This window comes from Rattus norvegicus, chromosome 10 (genome assembly GCF_036323735.1).
Source record: "Rattus norvegicus strain BN/NHsdMcwi chromosome 10, GRCr8, whole genome shotgun sequence".
NCBI lineage: Eukaryota > Metazoa > Chordata > Mammalia > Rodentia > Muridae > Rattus > Rattus norvegicus.
In genome coordinates this window covers 13,717,501-13,740,962 of record NC_086028.1, presented here as the reverse complement: position 1 = coordinate 13,740,962, position 23,462 = coordinate 13,717,501, and the positions used below count along the sequence as shown (strand labels likewise).

The following is a 23,462-nucleotide window of genomic DNA, read 5'->3' as shown; positions in this document are numbered from 1 at the left end:
CCATCTGCAGCTGCATCTCTGCCTGTGTCCCATGTCTTTCTTGTCCTGTTGTCCCCATCTCTGGGGTCCATCCAGCTGTCGCTTTCTACCTCGACTACTAGTCTTGGCCTCCTGGCTCCTTGACACAGGTCCTGCCCCTAGCTAGGAGCCAGCCCTACACTCTATCCGCTCAAGACTGGACGTCGAGAATGGGAAGTTCAGGTTCACGTGTGACCGGACCAGAGGCGACTTCCATGGGCAGCCATCGGGGTTCTAGTTGTCCATGACTTTGCATCAGGCGCTAGGGCTCCCCACCTCTTTAGGCGAGCCCCCGCCCATTAGCGCGGGAACCGCTGTTTGGCTAGCGCATGCTCCCGACTTGGCCGCCGCCGGGCGCGAGCGCGCATGCTCAGAGCCGGCAGCGCCCGGACGCGGGGCGCTCGGGGTGGGCAGCCCGCAAGCGCGTGCTTGTGGGGCGGGGCCGCCTGCGCGCGTGCGCAGAAAAGCCAGCGCGGTCCAGCGGAGAGCTGAAGGGAGCGGTGCGGTGCGGCGCGCCGAGGTGGGTGCGCGGCGGGGGCGTGGCGGCTGGACGCGGGGTGTGGGGGGTTGTCACTGCCACTGTGCGCTGACCGGCGGCACCGATGTACTGAGGGAGGGGGGCACGGGTCGTGCTCGGTGCCTTGGTTGCTGCGGGTTAGGGGGCTCCAGAGTCTAGTGCTGCGTGCGTGACGTGGGCCCCGGAATCAGACCCCTTTGGACAGGCCTGGCTTTCTTTGATCGTCGCTGCCTTCTCTGGGCTCTGTGTCGTGGGAAAGAACTGCCTCTGTGTCAACCTTCCCTTGAGGCACTTTCCGTCCCTGCGGAATAGGAAATCCTCTTTCTGTATTCGTTCGAAATTGCAGCAATGTTCATATACCTTTGCCCTCGGAGACCTGCGACAACTCGGGCCCTTCACTTGCCAAAGATGACAAAGCTGCCCTCCTGACGCTTGGGTACTCTCCCAGCCTGAGAGCCCTATCCAGCAAGTGTCCCTGATCTGCCTCTGTCACCTGTGCCTTAGCTTGGCCTTGTGCTTCTGGAGTTTTGAATAACAGCTGGAGGGCAGAGCTGGCACCACACCGGGTGGGCTACACATGACAGAAATCAGTCTGTTGGGTGCTGGCAGCCTGACCACAGATTTTCCTTGCCAGTGCTGGCTCAGTTCAGAAACAGTTGTGCTCTGTCCTTCTTGGATGGGGGCTCACTGGGCTAACTTTAAAGGCCAAAGATTGTCTAACCCAGCCAAGACGGATGCAGGTGTAAGTTGGCTGTTTTTGTCAGTTGTGTTTCTGTCTTTCCAAAGGCTCAAAATGATTTTTCTCGTCTCACCCCATTCTGCTGGAAGATCAGCAGGTGACTCCCAGGCAGTTGGTACAACTGTCCCATAATATGGCATCTACTTGGGGGCAATGACTCCATTTTCATTTTTACGCCCCCCCCCAATAGGCACCTGTCATTATTCACTGGATCGTTGTGGAGATGACTGTATTTGTGCTCTCTCAAGCTCTATCTGGTGTCAGTTCTGTGTAGCCTAGGTTGGTGTCAAGATCAACCCAGATGACAAATGGTCAAGAAGTTTAAAATATTTGATGGTGACCATTCATATTGAGTGCTATGATAGCTTTATGTGCTTCCTCTATTCTGATGATTAATTCTCACCTAATCTCCTCAGTACTCAGATAAAGACTTTAGGGGATGCACTGGGTAGTGACAGCCGTATTTAGAATCTAATCTTTGTGTGACTAGGCCTGGAGCCACATTGTGTTGTCTCTGCTCCCCCATGGCTTAGCACTCAGTCGGCCAGGCAGTCTTTGAAGTGCTTGTTGGAGGGAATAAAGATACCAGTTTTTTGAATGCTGCAATGTCAACTAGTGAACTAGCAATGTAGTGGCTTTCAACTGGATTAAGGGTGACCTTTTGGGTGGCAGAAGTAATCTAGTAATCTAGGCAGGGTTTTCATAACAACAATCAAATTCACCTCCCTGGGAGTGTGAATTCACCTGCCTGTGTTTCCTACCAGCTCTGAGTAACCACACCTTCCAGGACTCTCGAGCAAGTCTCAGTGACCTTGGGCACACAGCAGTTGCTCCTAATCCTTATTAGAGACTGAGCCAACCTCAGAAGACATAGTAAAGTGTTTGCCTTCTAATGGCTTCTAGTTTAAAGTACACAAGACAATGAAGTGGGTTGTAAAAAAAAAAAAAAAAAAGGCAGCATTTGCCGTGTTCAATGTTCTACCTGTTTGAGCATACCTTCTCTGTTTTGACAACGCTAAATGGAAGAAAGAAGCCCTTTACAAACAGCCTTCTCATTTCAGTGGCAGTTTGTAGCCGTCACCTTCTAAATGGAGATATTTTTTTTAAAGCCCTCAGGCCTTTTACTGAGAACAAGCTTGAATTCATTATCTGGGAATTTTCACTATCCTTTTTATATGTGTTTACTGCATTCAGACTTCAGCAGTGCCTACCTGTACATACAAGGCTCTGCATTCAGTGCCCAAGACCAGAGGAGCTGCGTGTGGTGGTACACAGTTCTAATCTTTGTAGAGAGGCTGAGGCAGAAGGACCAAGTTTTAGGCCGCCCTGGTATACAGAGCAAAACTCACCTTCAAAACAACAGAAAGGACTGGTGAGCGTAGTTCTATAATAAAAATCTTATCTATTGTGCACAGGGCCCTAGCCTCAATCCCCAGAACTAAAGGGGTGGGGGGAGAAAGGAAAATGGATTGGTGTGAGGAGGTGCTGGGGCCGTGCTATGGACACAATGTTGAGTGAGATTCAGAAGCTTTGGAAGATTGAGACTTGTGAATGACTTGATCAGATGACTTGATCAGATGTATGTTTTCTGGGACCAGAAAGGCTTCTGCGTGCGCCGAGGGTGGGGCCGGTTGAGGTACCTTCAATCATAAGAAGGGCAAGACTGAGATAAGCAGTTGCCCGGATGAAGGAAGATATGGGGTGACTGGCAGCCCGGGGCTACATTGCATACAACACAGAGAGAGACAGGCTTGGGGAGGAATAAGGCTTTGAGTTTAGAGAGGTGCCATTCAGACAGTGGGTGAGCATCTCCTGGTCTGGAGCCAAAGAGTATATGCATGGGGCTCGAGAGCAGAGAGCATTCCTCTGTGGCATTTAAGCTGGGCTTCCATCCAGACTCCTGATATTGTGTCCTGAAGACACTGAGCAAGGGAGAAGGCTGGTTGGTGGCCTGCTGCTTTGTGGGCGGAGTGGAGTAAGGTGATGGGCTTTGTGCTTCTGTCATAGAGACCCAGGTTGCCTGTTGAGTAAAAGGACGATTCTGAGTGTCAAAGGTACAGCCTTCCCTGGCTCCACTACCTTCTAGGGGCTTTTCCTGTCTGCCTCAGGGAGCCTCCAGGTTGGGTGCTTCTTATCTCAAAAGATCCCATTTTTCTCCACACCACTGGCTGGACCTCTCTGTGTATACTCACCGGACTCTAGGAAAAAACCCACCTCGGAACTTTCCTTCCTTCCTTCCTTCCTTCCTTCCTTCCTTCCTTCCTTCCTTCCTTCCCTCCTTCTAGGCCACCAGCCTCTGTGGAGTCAGCCTTAGAAAAGGCAGCTCTTTGGTAAGAAGTAAGGAAGACCAAGCCTGTGGTATCCACTGCAGTCTTCTACACTTTGGGGGCCAGGAGGATAAGGGAAAACTGATAGTGCTGCAGAAGCCCCTGCCTGCCCACAGCCTCAGAGCACTGGTCCATGGACTGTGTGAGCTGCAGTGATTCGGCCTGGGACGTTTTCCTTTGCAGGTGACAGACTAAACATGAAGCACACCAAGCTCTTTCCGCACGTCTGTCATGCCTGGTTTGTCATTCGTTTGTTTTTGTGGTCCTGGGAGTTGAACCCAAGGCCTCTGTCTAATGCTACGCATGTATTCTACCACTGAACTCTGTCTCCAAACTAGGTTTTGGGATTTTAGAAACAGGCTCTCACTATGTAGCCTAGGCTGCCCTCGAACCCATGATCCTTCTGAGTCGGTCTCCTGCATGCTGGGATTACAGGTATGTGAGTCGTCTTCTAGCATGTTGCATGGGTTTTTTTAATTGGGTTCTACACATTCTCAGAGACTCTGGATGTTGACTGGTAGGTGAGTCTATTATGAATAAAAACTGATTTGCTGTTCTAAGGGTCACTCATTGTCCCGGTCTCGCCAAAGACTGCCCTTCCCTTCATTCCATCAGCCTCATCTTGAATCACTTTTTTCCTGTTTGCTGGTTACCGACCATCCTTCCCCGCAGGGCCCTTTCCACCGCTCCTGTCTTGGAAGCTTGCGGACCCTTAGAAGGACTGGGTTCTGGGACATACTCCTACCCTGCAGGTCTTTTCTTTCTTCACACACTCCCCCCAACCTTGTTCCCACACAGTACAGCACACAAAGGTCACTGTCCTTGGAGCCTGTGAGCTGGGCTAAATGTTTGTGCTTTCCCCTGGAACCTGTGCATGCGTGTACGTGAGTTCCTGTGTGTGGAGGCCAGAGTTCGGCATTTGATGTCTTGCTCAATTGTTCTCCACCTTATCTTTTGAGATAGTCTCTCTCCGGGGACCTGGGTCTTACCAATTCTGTTGGGTTAGCCAGTGAGAACCACTGAATCTCCTGTCTGTACCTTCCCAGTGGTGGTATGTTAGGTATGACTGCCACATCCAGCCTTTTATGTGGATTCTGGGGGACTGAACACTCACATCCTCATGCTTCTCTAACAAGCCCTTTACCAACTGAGTCATCTCTCCACCCTTAGACTGCCTTTTGATCTGAACCATAAAGATACTCACTGGTCTATGCCCTCCTTGTACACAGTGCCTAGACTCAGAAGGAGCTCTGTGCTTGGTGGCTTTGTCCTTTGATGGTGCTTTCTGTGCCACTGCCTGGGGCTAATGTAGACACAGACCCTAGGAAGCTTTTTCTGGGTATTGTTTCGGCTCTTATACTCTTGCTTTCCAGTTGTAGTGCCTGTACCTTGGAATGCCTTGATCAGTGTCCCGTCCTGATCAGGGCTTCCTGAGAGCTGAGGCAGTGCCTCACATCTTTGTCCTCCGGTACTTAGCACTTCGGCATGCAGGAAACATGTCTTGCATGCCTATTACAATGATTAAGGCTCCATGACTCCCGGATGGCTGTCTCTCTCGGTCTGAAGATGTTTGCCGAGAACCTGCCCGTGTACCTAGCCTTGCAGGGCACACCTGTCTCAGACACCTAACTTAGAACTTAGGTCTGTCAAAATTCTAGTGCCGCTGACATCTTGGCTGAATTCTTTTCGTCAGATTCTCATTCTGTATATGCTGGGAGCTCTTTTCCTGACCTGCTGTGGGAAGAAAAACACAGCTCTAGCCTCTGGCTGTGGACGTGAAAGGGGTGTCTAGAGTGGCTTGGTAATCTTGGGTCTCAGAAGTCCACACGTGTGATCTGAGGCATCTTTAGGAAGACCTGCGTCTGAACTTCCAGCCAGCAAGCCGTCCAGCTGGCCCGTGACGCCGTGACTCACGCCTCGTTACTGGTTACATCTCTTTTGTACCTAGCACGCGCCTGCCATTGTGTGCCACCTGCAAAAGGCCCACTATCAAGTTCCCTGTACCCAGCTTCTCAGGGACTCGACTGTGAGTGCCAGTCACCATGAACACTTGAGAAATTCCTGTGCTGTGCTTCAGGGCTGAGGGCGGCAAACACCCTGCCTTCTGGGGTCACCGCATAGGACAAGTTCGTTGTTAAGGCTTCCTACTGTTATGCAGCCTTCAAAATTAACTTGGGCCCAAGTCTACCTAGCTCCTTCTCTGGTTTCTTCCTTCCCAGGCACACAGGGTGTAATGTGACATTTGGGTATGGGAGTTACAGTCTAGAAGAGGAGGGGGACATACAAGCAGATGGCCACCATGCCTCAATGCACCGAAGGGGGTGGAGACAGAAGTGGATACAGAAGCACTGACCCGGAAGGTCACTGGAAGGACTTGGAAGGAGATTTGATTGGAAAGAAAGAAAGGTGACAACTATGTCCTGCCTCTTCTCCTTCATGTTCCTTTAGAAGGGATTGCCTTCCGATCGTACCCGGGCACTGTGCGGGGTCAGTGCCCCTGGAGCTGCTGTGGGAGGGGCAGGAAGGGTGGAGGACAGCAAGGATCTCCTGTATGAGGTGTGACAGGACAAGCCCTGGGCTTGGCAGCAGTGCTAGGATCTGAGCTGCGCCACCGTGGAGCTGTGGAGCTGTGGAACATGAAGGTCACGAGATACCTAGGGATACCGGGATACCTAGGGAGCAGCTGGAGGTAAGGGGCTGGAGCTCACATGCTCAGGATTGGCCGAAGCCAGACGTCTACAGCAGTGACACTGAGGGACCAGAACAGCAGGGAGAGCTGGAGCAGGGACCCACATCAGCTACGAGTGCTTTAGAGAGATAAGGGCCCAAGGTGTCTGTTATGTGTAGCATCTGGGTAGCGAGGTCCTAAAGGACCCAAGTGCTGCCTGCTATGTGTGTGACTCTGAAGGAATTTAAAAGAAGAGGCAGGGCCAGAGTAGGGCCTCAGTGAGAGTCAAGGGAATCAAGAGATCGGGAGGTAAGATTGGAACCTTGGAGGGGCCCGTACGTGGGTGCATCGCACCAGGTGAGGCTACAGATAAAGGGCTGGGCTGGGGAGGAAAGGATGCTCCTGCCTGATAGCCAGTCTTCCTCAGAGGAGGTGGGGGTGGGGGGTGGGGGGAGCTTGCTGGAGGCGAGCCAAGAAGACCTACCAGGCAGCAGCCAGAGCCTAGCACACTCAAGTCCCATGAGCAGATGGTTTAATCCACCCTCCCACCCCCACCCCCAGCTCTGATGTAGGTGTAGAGAAGCGTGCTTCAGCGTGGCCTCCTCCTGCCTGGCTCTGAGACAGGAGGACAAGACGGGCGGGAGCTGAGGTTTGCTGTGTCTGGTCTAGGTTAGTTGCAAAGGAGCACAGTGGAGGTGCCTGTAGACAGGGACCCGTGCTCCTGGGTAGGAGTGCTCTGTATGGCAAGGCCTGAAGAAAGAGTACTAGGCCCGGCATCTTTAATCCCGGAGCCAGAGAGGCAGAGACAGACAGATCTCTATAAGCTCGAGGCTGGTCTATATGTGACTCGCAGGCCTCCATAGTGAGAAACTGGGGGCGGGAGAGGAGAGAGACAGACCGTGTTTGTGAGTATTTGGCCTCTGGGTAGAATGGGGTTGGATGACCTAAGTATATATGTAAAGGTTTTTTTTTAATGTGGTTGGGGGAGGGGGAGGGGGAACCGGAGCCTGAGGTAGGGCTGCTCACCCCACCCTTCTAGTGTTAGCAGCACAGAGAACAAGGCTGTGGACCGGAGGCAGAGAGCCTAGTGAAGGGAGGTGGGAGGGATGCCTACAGAGAGTAGAGGGGCATGCGGTGGTGATTGGGATGCCATGGGCTAGCTCAGGAACCAGAAGAGGGTGAAAGAGGGTCCTGTGGGAGGAGGGTAAGAAAAAGGGTGAGGTTGAAAAGCCAGAAGACCAGTGTCTCTAGGCAGCATGGCTCAGAAGCTAGGTCTCCAAGGGAATATTCTGGAAGTTTGTCCATGCAGGACCTCTCCCACCGTGACATTCTGCATGGGAAGGCCCAGGGTGGCCCGTACCCTAAATGCAATAGCCCCCAGGTGGTCAAGCTGCCGTCTGACACTTGTCCAGTGATTCTGATGGCTGTTGCTTCTGTGTCCTGTTTCCTGTCAAAAGATGGATCTCTGGAGAATGGAAGCCTGTGCTTCTCCATCTCAGTGCCCTGGTGGCATCAGCTCCTATAGGATGGGGACAGACCCCCGTCCTCGGTAGATGGGGCCCTTTGTGATGTGCCCCCCTCCCATGGGAAGTTAAGCCTTTACTTTCTCCTGAACACAGCAAGCACATCCTACAGCTGTGCGCTCTCGTCTTGTTCACGGGACACCATGTCTACGTGTGTCCTGATTCTTTTTTTTTTTTTTTAGATTTATTTATTCATTTATTATATATAAGTACACTGTAGCTGTCTTCAGACACACCAGAAGAGGGCATCGGGTCTCCTTACAGATGGTTGTGAGCCACCATGTGGTTGCTGGGAATTGAACTCAGGACCTCTGGAAGAGCAGTCGGGTGCTCTTAACCACTGAGCCATCTCTCCAGCCCGTGTGTCCTGATTCTTAGTGCGTTTACAATCCGCTGTCAGGTGTCTTGTTCTTGTATCTTCCCTACTCCGTCAGGTGCCAGGGACCTGAGAGACATTTGAGAGAAAGCCCTGGATGTGGGACGGGTGGATTAGCTAGTGACCCTTTCTTTCTATGTTTCTTCTGTGCCAGGGCTGAGGTCTCAGGATAGGATGAGCATCCAGCACCCCCAGTGCCCAGGATCCCTGACAGCATCCTGAGGTTGTGTGTATCTGTGTAGTATTCAGCAGGTTCTTGGAGGAGGGGGACATCCTTGAATGTCCCTGGTGGGTATGAGGAACGTTCATGTATGGAGAGGGTGCGATTGCCACTTGTTCTTGATTGATACCTCTGTTCTTGTCTCTGCCGCTCACCTCCTGGTCCAGGTCTGCTGTCAGGCTTGGCACCCCAGCCCTGGCCCCTGCAGCTGCCTGTAGTGTTCCTCCCCTCCTCCCTGTCATCACACTTCTCCCAGCACCTGCCCCGCACACTTGCCACCCCAGATGCCCTTCCTGCATCCTACCTGCTGACATCTCTATTCTCAGCCCCTGAACCCTCCCACACCACTCACCGCTGGGCCAGCCGCTCAGCATGTTGGCTCTCCGAGCATCTCACCAGACAGCAAACCATCACTATCATAGCGGTCATGGCTGTGTCTTCCCCATCCCCCAACAGCATAGCCATGGCCTCCCCTGGCCCTGGAGGCATGGTCAGTGCCAAGCAGATGATGGTGTCTGGCTGTGTTCGCTAGTGACCCACATATTGCACCACCCCAGAACTGGTGTGCTCCTTTCTTCCCATGTTCAAGCATGAACATGCTTTGACTTGTGCCTGCGTGACCAGCACGAGGGCAGTGTGTGCTTATCTATCACATAGAAATGCCCACAGTGCCTCACGTCCCCCTTCTGTCATCCAGTGTTATCTTTGATGCCTGCTGGACTTTAGATTTCCCATATGCTCAGGATGGGGGCCCAGCCTTCTTTATCCCTGTCTGATGTTCTGTCTGCTTCTGGTCTCCAGGAAAGCATGGGGGATGCTAAGACTGGAGAGAAAAAGCTGGGCCCTGCCCAGCATATGACATGGTGACTAAGGTTCAGTCAGCCAGGGCCTTGGGTCACAGTCAGCTTGTTCCTGTGGCTGGGGGAAGGAGCATAGGCTAACGCCAGACAGGGGTGCAGTACTCCCTTAGGACAGGCTGTCTTTTGTTTTTGGTGGTTCTATGTGGGCATGGGGGCCTTCCCCATACCATCAGCACTGTAGGAAACCTGCTGGGCTCTGCCCAAAGCTGTCTCTGAGGAATCCCATGGCCTACTAATAGCCCTTCCCCCCACCCACTCAGCTGGACTAGACCCTCCTTCCTCCCTGACACCTCATCACCTGACACAGACATCAGGGTGGTTTCTAACTCTAGATCTAGAGTGTCGCATGTTTAACCTCTCCTGCTTCTCACTTCACACCAGCTCCCCCATGCCCACCAAAGACTCCCCAACTTAGTGGTGCCTCCCCCACCTTTCTTCCCGCCATGCTGTCCCTCAGTACTTTGTCTTCACCCACCCCACCCCATCAGCACCCCATCTTTATAGATTTGAGGTATTTATGGTTGTGGGTCTCTGGGGCCATCAGGGCTCTAAACTAAAGGTTTGTGGAATGAATAAAAGTTTGGAGCAAAGGGAGTTATTACTGTTGTTGGCTCCTCCATTGCTTGTGACAAAGACACTTAGCTAGGAAGGGAGGCCCAGTGTGCAGGTGTGTTACAGGGTAATCCTCAAGGCGCAGTCTGTATGTCACATGATAAGGAGTTTGTTTTCAAATCTACCTGTTTGGAAAAAGAGGTGAGAAGTGCAGTCTCATGACTAAAGCCGTGTTTGGGGACAGCCTGGTGGTGTTGGAAAGGGACCTGACCTTGCTGAGAAAGGAGCTAGGGCAGAGCTGACTGTGAAGAGGCCCGGATCTCAGGAGGACAGTGACAGCGTGGAAGGCCCACAGGCCTTAAGATTTCAGCAGATTGGCCATTCCTCCTGTGCAGGGGGCTCTCCAGTCCCTCCTCTGTCCATTCATCTGATGTGGAGTGGTCCTTTGCCGTCAGGCTGCCCCTTGACTGAACAGGATGGATTGTGAAGCCACATCTTTGGCAGGCAGCCTCTGTGGCTGAAGCTGGGGTGAGGTGAGGCCTCTGGTGTGAAGGCGCCAACCACTCGGTCCCTATCCAGGATGGGGCTCATTTGTCCCCACGCTCCCTTTTCCTCCTTCCCACCTGCCTTCGTTATGTTTCTACTGCTGTGATAAGACACGAACACCAACGCAACTCACAGGAGAAAGAGTCTGTTTCAGGTGAATTCGTGACCATCATGGTGGGGAGCATGGTGGCAGGCATGGCACTGGGGCAGAGACCTTACATGTGATCCACAATCATGAAGGAGAGAGAGAGAGAGAGAGAGAGAGAGAGAGAGAGAGAGAGAGAGAGAACCTAATAAGAGAGCTAGCCAACTAGGAATGGTGGGGACCTAGCCCAGTGACACACCTCCTCCAACGAAGCCACACCTCCTAATCCTTCCCAAACAGTTCTACCAGCTGAGGACCAAGTATTCAAACACGAGCCTATGGTCTGTTCTTATTCAAACTACCACCCAGCTCCACGTCCTGCCAGAGGCCTGCCGGGACGCCACTCATGGTGTGTCAGTGAAGCCAGTCCTGATGAGCATGATTCCGTTTCAGCCCGCTCTTCTGTGGGCAAAGGGCAGAACAAAGACTTTACTGTAGATGAGAGAGTTTGACTTTCTCTGTGACATCTGAGGCTTCCCTGATCTTTGGTCTTACCCTTGGCAAACCCAGGCCAGTGCCCTGTGTTGCAGGCATCTCCTGGGCAATGCCATCCGATCAGGAACATAACATTTTGGGGAACTAAAGAGTATTTCTTTCCACATGTTTGTTTGTTTGTTTTCTTTAAAATAGACACTTCCCATCTTCAGTTACCTTAACCTTTCAAATAGTCTCCATGCTGGTGAAGAAAAGGCTATAGACATCAGGAGAGGATTGTGAGTGGGGACAGAAGCAACTCATGGCAGGAAGGGGAAGTGAAGCTGTTTAAAGAGGCAGTTGTATGTGTGTGGTGGGGGAGGGGACACCACAGAACTCAAGCTCTGGCCCCATTGCCTGTGGGAGAACTACAACTGTCTTCAGGAATGACCACTGGGATACCTCTTCCAGAGGCCCCTGCGTATCAAGTGCCAGGCCTAAGACTGAGTGCAGCCTCAGAAGAGAAGTGCAGGTGTCTCCTGAGGGAGTACTGTCTTTAAACACTTTCAGTTCTGGGCTGGAGAGAAGGCTCAGTGGTTAAGAGCACTGACTGCTCTTCCAGAGGTCCTGAGTTCAATTCCCAGCAACCACATGGTGGTTCACAACCATCTGTAGTGAGATCTGATGCCCTTTTCTGGTGTGTCTGAAGGCAGCTAAATAAATCTTTGAAAGAAAGAAAGAAAGGCAGAAAGAAAGAAAAAAACAGTTTCAGTTCAACCTCACAGCAGAAACCTCTGTTAGACCATGGCCTTCCCTGCCCCGCCGCCCATTCTTAGCATAAACCCGGGCACCATCTGTGTGCCCATGTTCTGCCTCACTCCAGCCGTACTGCTTCTGGCGTTGGCTGTACATTCTGGCCACACATTTTCTCCTTGGAGCTTGCCCTCCTCAGGGTGTACCTGCCCTCCTCACACTATCCCCAACACAGCTCAGCTCCTCTCCCAGCTGCGGCAGTCCCATTACCCCAGTTCAGATGTCATCTCTCGGGAGGCGCTCACACCTGGACCCTCAGTAAAGTAGCCATTACCCTACAGACCCACTATATGGAGACCCTACTGTCTGAAACTGTCACCAGCTGTCACTCCATACATCTAACAGGTGTCGGGTAACATTTTTCCTGCTCTCTGGGAATTACTTCTAAGACCCAGAGCTGAGGGCCCGAGGCAATGAATGCCTCCCTTTCCAAACACGTAGAACTGGAGGAGAGGGGACCAGCCTAGGGTGCCAAATAGCTCTTCTCTGTTGAGAACTTGAGGGTGCAGAGAGGGACTTTAAGACAATGCAGTGCAGTGTCTGTGCTGACAAATCACAACCCCAGCCCTCAGGCTGAGGGAAAGTGGCCTCTGAAGAGCAGTGCTCACAGTGGCAGCGCCTGCCCAGGGTCTGCGGCTGCTGTGTCACCCTAAGGTCACCCCACCCAGCGAGCCCAGAGGCAGTGCTCAACTCAGAGTTGTTACTGAGCGCCAGTGTCTCTAAGGGTAGGTGTTCCACAGAGCCACTGCGGAACACCTTGGCCCAAGGAGCTAAATCTGGACTTGGAAGCCAGGCCCGCCTGATTTCCCAGTCCTCTCGCTAGCCTCATTTGTACCTGCTCCCCCCTCTCCTTGACCACGTCACACAATGTCTGTCTGAGGAGTGTGGTCTGTAAGTCTGTGTGACAACAGCCCACCAGCAGATAGACTGACAGAGAAAGAGTCAGGTTATCTAAGGGGGTTGGGGATTTAGCTCAGTGGTAGAGCGCTTGCCTAGGAAGCGCAAGGCCCTGGGTTCAGTCCCCAGCTCCGAAAAAAAAAAGAACCAAAAAAAAAAAAAAAAAAAAAAAGAGTCAGGTTATCTAGACGGCCTCATCCCCTTGGGCCTGGGTGAGCTCAGGGAGGACATCATGTACTTAGCATGCAAGAGAACCTAGGTTGGATCTTAGCCTTGAAAAGAAAAAGTGGAACGAGCCTGGCGTAGTAACACGCCTGTGATCTCAGCTCTCCTGAGGAGGAAGCAGCTCAAGGTCACCCTGGGCTAAGTTCCAGGCGAGCTTGGTGTACCTGAGAACCTGTCTCAAAAGTGAAAGAAGAGGTCAGGTGCGGTGGTGCTCACTTTAAGCTCCGTGCTCTGGAGGCAGAGGCAGGCTTGTTTCTGAGTCTGAAGCCAGCCTGCTGGCTTACGTAGTGAGTTCAGGCCCTCCAGGGTCTCAAAGCTTGGGGGGGGGGGGCTGGTTTATTTCATGTTTTTGATGAATTTCCTGCCTTTGTCACTCCCCCATTTTAATGACCAATCTATAGAAAATGTGGCTCAGTTGTAATATGTGTGTAAATGTAAGAAAAGGTTTTAAAGGCCATTTCCCACAGCAGTAGTGGTAGCCGGCTCTCAGTTGACGGAGCTGGGACTAGAGTGATGATCTGAGCAGTACTCTCAAGCTTTGCTCTGTAATCTGGTCTTAGCTGACCTTTTGTGATTATGCATTCTTTTTAAAAAATTTTTTTTCCAGAGACAGGGTTTCTCTGTGTAGCCCTGGCTGTCCTATACTGACTCTGTAGACCAGGCTGTCTCTCGAGTACTGGGATTGATGGCTGTGCCACCCACCGCTGCCCCGTTGCGTCCTTTTTTTTTTTTTTTTTTTTTCCAGAGCTGAGGACCAAACCCAGGGCCTTGTGCTTGCTAGGCAAGCGCTCTACCACTGAGCTAAATCCCCAATCCCTTCCCTTTTTTTAATTGATGTAGTTTTGATTTTATTTTATGTGTATGAGTGTTCTGCCTACATGTGTATTTGTGGAGCACCTGTGTGCTGATGACTTCATTTCCCCTGTGTCTCTTGTAATATGGGTGCTGGGAATCAAAGCCCCAGTCCTCTAGAAGGGCAGCCAATGTTCCCAGCCTCTGAGCCATCCGTCCAGCCTGTTTACGCATCCTTTTATCACACGATAAAAGCATCATGAACCCATCTTTAAAGATTCTTGAATTTTATCTTATGTGATCTGTATGAGTGCTTTGCCTGCATGTATGTACGTGCACCATATATATGCCTCTTGCCCTAAGGGGTCAGAAGAGGGTCTCAGATCCTCTGGAACCACAAGGCAGCTGAGCCCATATTATAGATGCCTGGAGAAACGCCTCATGTGGCCCTAGTAACATCCTGGGTCCCTTTGGGAAGGACATGAGGATCTCATATTGTTGGGTCTTGTTGCCTCAGGTTCGATCTGGTTCCAGCACATCCCTGGACCTCTTGTTACAGCACACAGCACTGTCTGTTTCCTCCTGAAGGAGCTCTCTGAGCAGTACCCCAGTACCTCTGTGACTTCTGCAGGTCTCAGTTTAGTGTTCAACTGGAGCAGGCTGGCCTATTCCGCTGAACTCCTGTTCTATTTATAAATGCTTTTATTCTGCTCCGAGGGAGCAGGTCCTTGTCACCCAGACAGAGTGGGCCTGTGGTGGCTCTGTAGTTTTTTAGCCCCAGGACCAAACACTACTGATGACTCGGACGTAGGAAACCGTGCAGTGTGGGCATGGCTGAGAGGAGACAGGCAGGTGGGCCCGTTGATTTCAGAGCACTGCAAGAGGAAGGAGGTGCTGGCCGGGCACCAGGACTGGTCCTGCTATACTAAAGGCTTTCCCACTGGGACACACAATGAAAATCAATTTAATATGATTATAACGCTTACATCCGTTTTGGGTTTCGATTGTAGTGCCAGATATTAAACTCAAGGCTTCAGTCATGGCTAAGGCCTAGAGCACTTAGCTACACCCTCAGCCCCAGAAAACCTTGTCTTAATTAGGGATGAATATGAAAAAAAGAACTGAACCCTACAAAGACTTATCAATGGGGGCTGAAGAGATGGCTTAGCAGTTAAGAGCACTTGCTGCTGCTCTTGCAGACGATGTGGCTTCCTTCCATGTACTCACATGATTGCTCAAGGCTGGCTGTAATCCTAGTTCCAGGGGATCCAATGTCTTTTTCTGGCCTCCACTGGCACCACACAATCGTGATCCTCTTTCAAACATGCAGGCAAACACTCATACACATAATAAGAATTAAGCCCTTTTCTTTTCTTTCCTTTTCTTTTCTTTTTTTTTTTTCTTTTAAGACAGTGTGTCTCTAACTTTGGCTGTTATGGAACTCCCTATGTAGACCAGGCTTGCCTTGAACTCACAGAAATCCACCTGCCTCTGCCTCCCAAATGCTGGGATTAAGCATGAATCACCACACCTGCCCCCTTTTAAGTGGAAGGAAATTCCGTACCAGGGTATGGTGGTACGCAGCTGGAATTTCACGACTCTGGAGGTCGTGGTGAGATGATCACAGCCTTAAAGCCAGAATGTGCTGCAAAGTAAGACTGTCGTTTTACAAAAACCAGGCAGGAACAGGAGAGCTGGGTCAGTGTTTAGAGCATCGGCTGCTTCTGCAGAGCAACCAGGTAATTAAAAAACAAAGGCAGAGAGGTCACGATAGGGCTAGGGGACGATGAGGGAGGTGGAGCAGTTCTGGAGGCATTGGCTGTGAAAGCTGTGAAGGCACCTGGCACCACTGAAGCATCTTTTTGTTTGTTTGTGTTCTGTGTACATCTTTTGTCTGCACATATGTCTGTGCACCACATATAAGCCCAGTGCCTATGGAGGCCAGAAGTAGGGATCGGATCCCCTGGAGCTGGAGTTACAGATGGTTGTGAGCCACCATGTGGGTGCTGGGCACTGAACTCAGGTCCTCTGAAAGAGCAGCCAATGCTCTTAACCACTGAGACATCTCTCCAGCCCTGAAGTGGCTTAAAAGTGGTTAAAATGGAGACTGAGGAGATGGTTTGCAGATAAGGCGCTTCCTGTGCAGCATGAGGACTGAGTTCAGATCCCCAGAACCTGTATACAGCTGGACTCAGAAGCATGCATAGTAATGCCTGCCCTAAGGCAGCGGTAGGTGGATTGGCCGGAGACAGGAGAATCACATAAGCTCGTGGAGTTAGCCTGGTGTGTGCAGTAGTCTAGTAAGAGGCCGAAGGCAGGGACCAACACTCAAGTGTGTCTTCTGATCCTCAAGATGTATGCAGCGAGACACAGATTTTTTAAAAATGGTTAAAATGGTAGTTAGAATATATTTTACCAAACAGAGAAAAAGCATCAAATCCAGGTGTTTTCTTAGCTAGCCCCACACAGTGGGCATTACATTATAATTCTGCTGGGTGTGGTGTTATACGCCTTTAGTCCCAGCACTCTGCAGGCAGAGCTCGAGGACTGCCTGGTCTACAAGTGAGTTCCAGGACCACCAGGGCTATACAGAGAAACCGTGTCTTGATAAAAAATAAATAAATAAATAACATTCTTTTAATTCAGTAGCATTTTCTTTTTCTGTTTATTTTCAAGTCGAATTTTCTAGATGCAAGAGAAAGCAGAGCGGTTTGGACATTTACCAAAGCTCACGGAAGCGGACCCCTGTGGCATTGTTGGACCGCTCTACCATCTGGATCAGAAAGGTCAGGAGTACCCCCAGGGTATGTGGGGGGATATCAGGCTTATGTGCCCGGGACGGCAGCCTTTGGTGGAAGCTTCAGAACCCAAGTCAGTGGGCTATTAGAGCTGACTGCGCATGGTCTCCTAGTCCCCCTCACCCCTCCCTTTCCCCTCCACTGCCCTCTCCTCTTGTTTTCTCCCCACTCTCCTCCCTTTGTTTTCTTGCTGGAGGACAAAGCTAAGGCCTCGTGCATACTAGACAATATGTAGCTGCAACCTGCTCAGTTCATACACTGTCACTCGTATGTATGTACATGATTTCAGGACTGACCACTGGAGGTTTCAGGAAAACCAACTGGAGGGCTCTTCCCTGGGGAAAACTGTTTCTCCAACTCCCAGCATTCCTTAGTTGCCTGTATTTCTTTGTCTAAGACTAAGACTGATTTTTGTTTGTTTGTTTAGACAGGGTCTAACTATATAGCTAAGAATTCATTGTAGTAAACCAGGATGGGATTTAAACACCATGTCCTGCAAGATTTCTATCCATCCATCCATCCATCCATCCATCCATCCATCCATTTATTTGATGTTTGAGACAGGGTTCCTCAGTGCAACAGAACTGGCTATCCTGAAACTTACTCTGTAGACCAGGCTGGCCTCAAACTCAGAAATCTGCCTATCTCTGCCTCCCAGGTATGGAATTAAAGGTGTGTGCTATCATCCCTCATTGCTTTTAATTTTCAAATGTATTTTATTTTATGTGTAAGGGTATTTGGCCTGCGTGCACATATGTGTACCATGTGTTTGTCTGGTGCCCACAGAGGTCAGAAGAGGGCATCAGATCCCCTGCATCTGAGGTTACCAGCTGTTGTGAGTCTCCTGACATGTGGGCTTGGAACGGAACTTAGATCCTCTACAAAAGCAGTCCATGCCCTTAACTACCGGGCCATCTCTCCAAAGCCTGTTTATCTGCTGTTGGGGTAGGGCTCACTGTGTAACTCAGCCTTGGATTTCCCGTGAAGCCCAGGCAGGGCTTGAGCTCATGATCTTGGTGATTCCTCTTCTCCAGAGTTCTGGTGTTTCAAGCATGAGTATCACACACATCCCGCTCACCCACTTCTCTTACGTGTGACTGGATCCCAGTGGCTGCCATGCAGTGAGATAGCATCTCCCCTAAGACTTCTGGCTGTAGTTTACTTGAAGCTAGAAAAGTCTGGTTTTGAAATTGTCCCTCAACACAGGCACTACAGAATTCAACCCCAGGCTCTGTTTCTTACTTGGCTTCTGCTGGAATTTACCTGTCTGGAGCTTAGCTTTTAGGCTGCTGGTCAGATGAAGACACAGCTGGTTTAGAACCTCTTCCTTTGGACTGGGCTGTGGCCCAGCGGCCCAGTCTGGCCTAGTATTGCATCCAGCATGGCAGTCAGAACACAAGGATGTCCTCAGCCCAGCTGATTGGAGCCTGACCGACAGGCTGAGAGCAAGCATCTCCCGGCAGGCTCCTCCTGTCTTTTGTTCCTTTTCAGACAGCCCCTAGGCTACGGTGGTCTAAGTGGTTCTTCCCAAGTAGAAAGCTGTTTGTAGCAAAATCAGGCTTTTTTTTCTGTTAAATCTTTTTGAAGATTACTTTTAAAGATGGAGGTTGGGACTGGAACAGGCTCAGTGCTTAAAAGCACTGGCTGCTGTTCCAGAGGACTCGGATTCGATTCTCAGCACCGTATGGTTCACAACTGTCTGGAACTCTAGTCCCAGGAGATCTGACGCCCTCGTCTGGCTTCCTTGGGCACCAGGCATGTAATGGTGCACAGATACACATGCAGGCAAAGCACCCATACAGGTCAATAAAATAATCTTAAATGATTTATCATCAGGCACAGTGGCACATGACTTCGATCTCAGCACTGAGGAGGCAGAGGCAGGCAAATCTGTGTGAGTTCCAGGCCAGCCTGGTCTACAAAGAGAGTTCCAGGACAGCCCAGGCTACGATCCACGATCCTGTCTTAAAAACTCAAAAAAAGAAAGAAAAGAAAAGATTTATCCTGTGATTTTATGTATGAGTTTTTGTCTGCCACACATTAAGTGCGCCACACATAAAGGATGCTGGACCCCTTGGAACTGGAGTTATGGTGTTTAACTGCCTGAGCAGGTGCTGGGAGTTAGACTTAGGTCCTCTGGAAGAGCAGTAAGCACCCTTAACCACCCAGCCGGCTCTCCGGCCCACAGAGTCAGGCTTTCACAGCATTGCTGGGAACCTGTCCTCGGCTTCTTGTGGCTTGGAACATGCGGCCTCTCTGCATGAACTCTGTGAAAACAAGTTGTTCTCCAAAGTTAGCGATGACTTCTCCGAGCAATTATTTATCTTCCTAGTCCTTAGAAAAATGAAAACAAAAACCAAGTCCTTTAAAATGTGAACTTTCAATGCATTCACTAAAATTGTTTTCAATCCTGCAGGGTGTGTGGGATGACGGACTGGTTAACAGAAAACCCCCGAAGCCGGGGCTGCAGGGTTTAGCTGTTCTTTGTCCCCGCCCTGGCAGCCTGGGACCTGCCACCTAGGCACACGGGGCACCATGGACTCCCCAGGGTACAATTGCTTTGTGGATAAGGACAAGATGGACGCGTCCATCCAGGACCTGGGGCCAAAGGAGCTGAACTACACCGAGCTACAGGAGCTGAAGCAGCTGGCGCGGCAGGGTTACTGGGCTCAGAGCCACGCCCTGCGGGGGAAAGTGTACCAGCGTCTGATCCGGGACATCCCCTGCCGCACGGTCACACCCGACGCCAGCGTGTACAGCGACATCGTGGGGAAGATTGTGGGCAAGCACAGCAGCAGTAGCTTGCCCCTGCCTGAGTTTGTAGACAACACTCAGGTGCCCACCTACTGCCTGAACCCGCGGGGTGAGGGGGCCGTGCGCAAGATCCTCCTGTGCATCGCCAACCAGTTCCCCGACATCTCCTTCTGCCCTGCCCTGCCCGCGGTGGTGGCCTTGCTGCTACACTACAGCATTGACGAGGCCGAGTGCTTTGAAAAGGCCTGCCGCATCTTGTCCTGCAACGACCCCGGCAAGAAGCTCATTGACCAGAGCTTCCTGGCCTTCGAGTCTTCCTGTATGACGTTTGGAGACCTGGTGAACAAGTACTGCCAGGCAGCCCACAAACTGATGGTGGCCGTGTCAGAGGACGTTCTGCAGGTCTACTCTGACTGGCAGAGATGGCTCTTTGGGGAGCTGCCCCTCAACTACTTTGCCCGCGTTTTCGACGTCTTCCTTGTAGAAGGCTACAAGGTACTGTACCGAGTCGCTCTGGCCATCCTCAAGTTCTTCCACAAGGTGAGAGCAGGACAGCCCCTTGAGTCAGACAATGTAAAGCAAGACATCCGGATGTTTGTCAAGGACATTGCCAAGACAGTGTCCCCTGAGAAACTACTAGAGAAGGCCTTTGCCATCCGCCTGTTTTCCCGCAAGGAGATTCAGCTCTTGCAAATGGCCAATGAGAAAGCCCTGAGGCAGAAGGGTATTACTGTCAAACAGAAGAGGTAGGTAGACCCCAGGATTGTGTGCATGTGTGCCTGTGTGCGTGTGTGTGGCTGTGTGTGTGTGTGTGTGAAATGTGTGCCTGTGCCTGTGTGTATGTGTGTGAAATGTGTGCCTGTGTGCGTGTGCGTGTGTGTGTGCTCTGTGCCTGTGCTTTTGTGTGTGTGTGTGCCTGTATTTGTGTGTGTGTGTGTGTGTGTGTGTGTGTGTGTGTGTGTGTGCTGTGAGCATACTGCATCTGTGGAGTGGGTAGCTTTAGTAGAATGCATCCTTGAGTCTGAGCATCAGTCTGCTTCTAGCCTTCTGTCTGTCCACCTCCCCACATGTGGATACAAAGACATTAAAAGGCAAGAAGGGTTTTGCAGTTATGGCCTTAACAAGACAAGGAAGCTGGATATTACCAGAGGGTCAGAAGGTCCAGCAGTTTCCAGGCTGGCCTCCTAGAGGTCTCATCAGAACAGCTCTTGCTCTGCCCTTCCAGCTCATGCTCCACGGCTGGCATTCTTTTGGATGCTGATTGTGGCCTTCCTGTCCCTGGGAGCAGGGTTGGGAAGAGTCGTGGTATTTGACACTTGACACTGTAGGCTGCTGTAAACAAGGCTGGCTTCAGTATGGAGATCATTTTCTCCTGGGCCCAAAGGAAGGTGTGTCTAGGGATCGGTACCCACCACTAACCTCGCCTTGTCTGTTTTATTTTTCTTCTCCGTGTCCGTTGCTTCCTCCTGTTTCTCAGTGTCTCACTTTCTAAAAGGTAGGTCTGAAACTGTACCTCGATGCTTGCTTTCTCTGCCCTGCCTTTCTTCCAGCCAGCTCTGGCTCTATTGCTTGGTGTCTCCCAAGGCCTGTGTGGCTCTCATGGGCTGGCTTCTGCTTGCTGCTTTAGCCTATTGACACAGGCATCGTTGGTCTGTCTGTCTGTCTGTCCATCTTTATGCCCGTTACATGATCCGCTGGTGCCCGGCTGGCTCTGCAGCTTTGTCTTGCTGGAGGCTTACTTCATTTGTCCTGGTTTCTTAAAGAAAAAGGCTTTTGTCTTCCATACCTGCAGGCTGGGCACCCTCCCATTATCAGGTGGGAGGTGGGGCTTCTAGGAATAATGTCACCCCATTTCCACCTGGCGCCCAGAGCCAGGCTGCAAACCTGGGTAGGTGAGACATCCTTTCCAGGCCATGTACCGAATAAAGCCGCAGGGCTGCAGGGTGGGGTGCAGTCAGGACTGTGCTCACTGTGGGCTCTGACCCCTCCTCGCTCTTCCCAGGCAGTTTGTACACTTGGCTGTCCATGCAGAGAACTTCCGCTCAGAGATTGTCAGTGTGAAGGAGATGAGAGACATTTGGTCCTGGATCCCTGAGCGCTTCGCCCTCTGCCAACCCCTCCTGCTCTTCTCGTCGCTGCAGCATGGGTACAGCCTAAGCAGGTGAGGGGTCCCCAACACTCTGAGAGTCACATCCTGCACTCCGCTTCCAGGAAGTCACAGGGTGGCTGGAAATTAGCCTTTGAACTGGGACCCTCGTAAGGTCCTGCCTCATCCACTGAGGCCCAAGACTCAAGAGCCTCTCTTCCTAGCTTTCTGTCATTACCAGGCCTGTTGCCTGTGGAAGTCACTGCTGTGTGTACCACAGCTCAGGGCTCTGTAGGCGTCGTGAAGGGGCTCTGTCTGTGTAAGCCCCTGGTGTGCTAATAGGGACACACTGCCCTCCATGGTAGCTCAGTCAAATCTCAAATGACAGTTCACAAACTCTTGACCACCCTCCCCCAACCTGAAGGCCCCGCCTACGTCCACACAAGCATTTGGCTTGACTGAGTTCTGTCCTCCTGCCCCTGGGAATGCCTGAGCACCACAGTGGCAAGCCTCACCTCCCTCACACATCCATGGTTGAGCTTTCCTGTCTCTCTGCCTCCTGCTTCTAGCACTTAGCTCTCTGGAGGGGAGTCACACTGTGTGCACTGAGGTGGCTGGAAAGGAGCTTAGCCCCCAGGCCTCTCTACCCTAGAGACTGATGGTTGGGAGGTCAGGGAAGGCGTGTAGAGGCGGTAGCTTGTGTGCTCTCTGCCCCCAGGTTCTATTTCCAGTGCGAAGGACATGAGCCCACACTCCTGCTCATCAAGACCACTCAAAAGGAGGTGAGGAGCCTGCTCACTGCGCTGGTGCCGAGTCCCGGTGTGGGTATGGCCCTGCGTGGAGCTTGAAAGCCACAGGGGAAGACAAAAGTGACCCAGAGGGTTCACTTCCCTGAACTCCGCCCTCTCCCACACCGTTTTCGCCCTCAGTGGTGGAAGAATGCAGGATACAGCAGTCCTGAGCTGAGGCTTGGTCACTCAGCACACCAGACAGGAGGTGCTGCTGGGGGCGGAAGGCACGGTCTCACCCAGTTCCCTCCTCAGGTTTGTGGGGCTTACCTGTCAACAGACTGGAGTGAGCGGAATAAGTTCGGAGGCAAGCTGAGCTTCTTTGGGACTGGAGAATGCTTTGTTTTTAGGGTGAGTTGGACTGAACATGGGGGTCCCTCTGGCCACTCCCTCCTGCCCCAAGTGTTCCCCTTCTCCCAGATATTCAGAGCATTTCAGTCTTCCTCCAAAGCTGAATGCAGGCCCAGTATCTGTAGTGGGCCAGGGAACTGACCCTGGGCTGTCACAGAGGCGGGCAGACATCACCAGGCCATATCCCTGGGCAACCCTGCACAGTCTTATTTCCTCTGTCCACTGCAGTGAATATCCTAAGGCACTCTCTTGTTTACTATGGGTTTTGCTGGTTAGACTGTGAGTACCCCAAGAGCTAGCAGGGCCTCATCTGCAATGTGACGTGCCATTGCCACAGTCCCCACTCGGACTCACTCACTAGAGTCATGGGATGGACATGGGCTGTAGCTCTGGAGTATGTGAGGTGGCCAGTGAGGTGTCACATGGCGGTGACTGTGACTGTCACCATCCCTCCCCAGCTGCAGCCGGAGGTGCAGCGCTATGAGTGGGTGGTCATCAAGCACCCAGAACTGACCAAGGCAGCATCCTTCAAGTCCTCAGAGGCTGCAGCCAATCCTTGCCTCATCAGCCACTCCGTCTCTTCAGACCCTGCCGACCGGCTCTCTCCTTTCCTGGCTGCCCGGCACTTCAACCTGCCCTCCAAGACCGAGTCCATGTTCATGGCTGGGGGCAACGACTGCCTCATCATTGGTGGGCACCTGTTTCCTTCACCCCAGTCTGGGTCCTACCCATGCTCGGAGGGGGTTTGTGGGCAGCTGAAGCCTCTGTGCCCGGTCCCTGTTGACTGGTAGCAGTAGACATCTCAGCAAAGGACCTGGGTTGTTTGTGGGTAGAGATAGGACCTAAGGGCTAGGAAGCATGCATTAGGTGGGGAGCCAGGCCCAGAGGAACCTCTGTCGTCTGGGGGGGGTCTATTTCCTGAGAGTGCTGCTTCGTAGACTCTCTGAGGACAGAAACGTTGGGTATCTAGGGAAGTGGTTGTTGGAGCAGAAAGGCATGGTCACCTGCGCATCCCACAGGGGGAGGAGGTGGCCAAGCACTCTACATCGATGG

At 51.8% G+C, this 23,462-nt stretch overlaps 1 protein-coding gene across 10 annotated transcripts in view; it reads left to right on the top strand.

Moving 5' to 3' along the window:
- The first annotated feature begins 60 nt into the window (after positions 1-60).
- The window catches only part of Tbc1d24 (TBC1 domain family, member 24), a 28,973-nt gene continuing 5,571 nt past the window's right edge, over positions 61-23,462 (top strand). For 6 of the 10 annotated variants that reach the window (XR_010055133.1, XR_357445.4, XR_010055137.1 and 3 more), the window contains exons 1-9: positions 61-538; positions 16,309-16,418; positions 18,847-19,930; positions 20,662-20,679; positions 21,187-21,345; positions 21,989-22,052; positions 22,314-22,409; positions 22,868-23,099; positions 23,429-23,462. The exon at positions 23,429-23,462 is cut by the window's right edge. Coding sequence is in view for 3 of the 10 variants with exons in the window: in XM_039085349.2 (XP_038941277.1) it covers positions 18,966-19,930; positions 20,662-20,679; positions 21,187-21,345; positions 21,989-22,052; positions 22,314-22,409; positions 22,868-23,099; positions 23,429-23,462 (1,568 nt within the window). In the remaining 7 variants the exon portion in view is untranslated. Of the gene's footprint in view, positions 539-584; positions 6,008-16,308; positions 16,419-18,846; positions 19,931-20,661; positions 20,680-21,186; positions 21,346-21,988; positions 22,053-22,313; positions 22,410-22,867; positions 23,100-23,428 lie in introns of those variants that run through there. The other 4 variants (XM_039085349.2, XM_039085350.2, NM_001105769.1 and 1 more) reach the window with 4 other exon arrangements.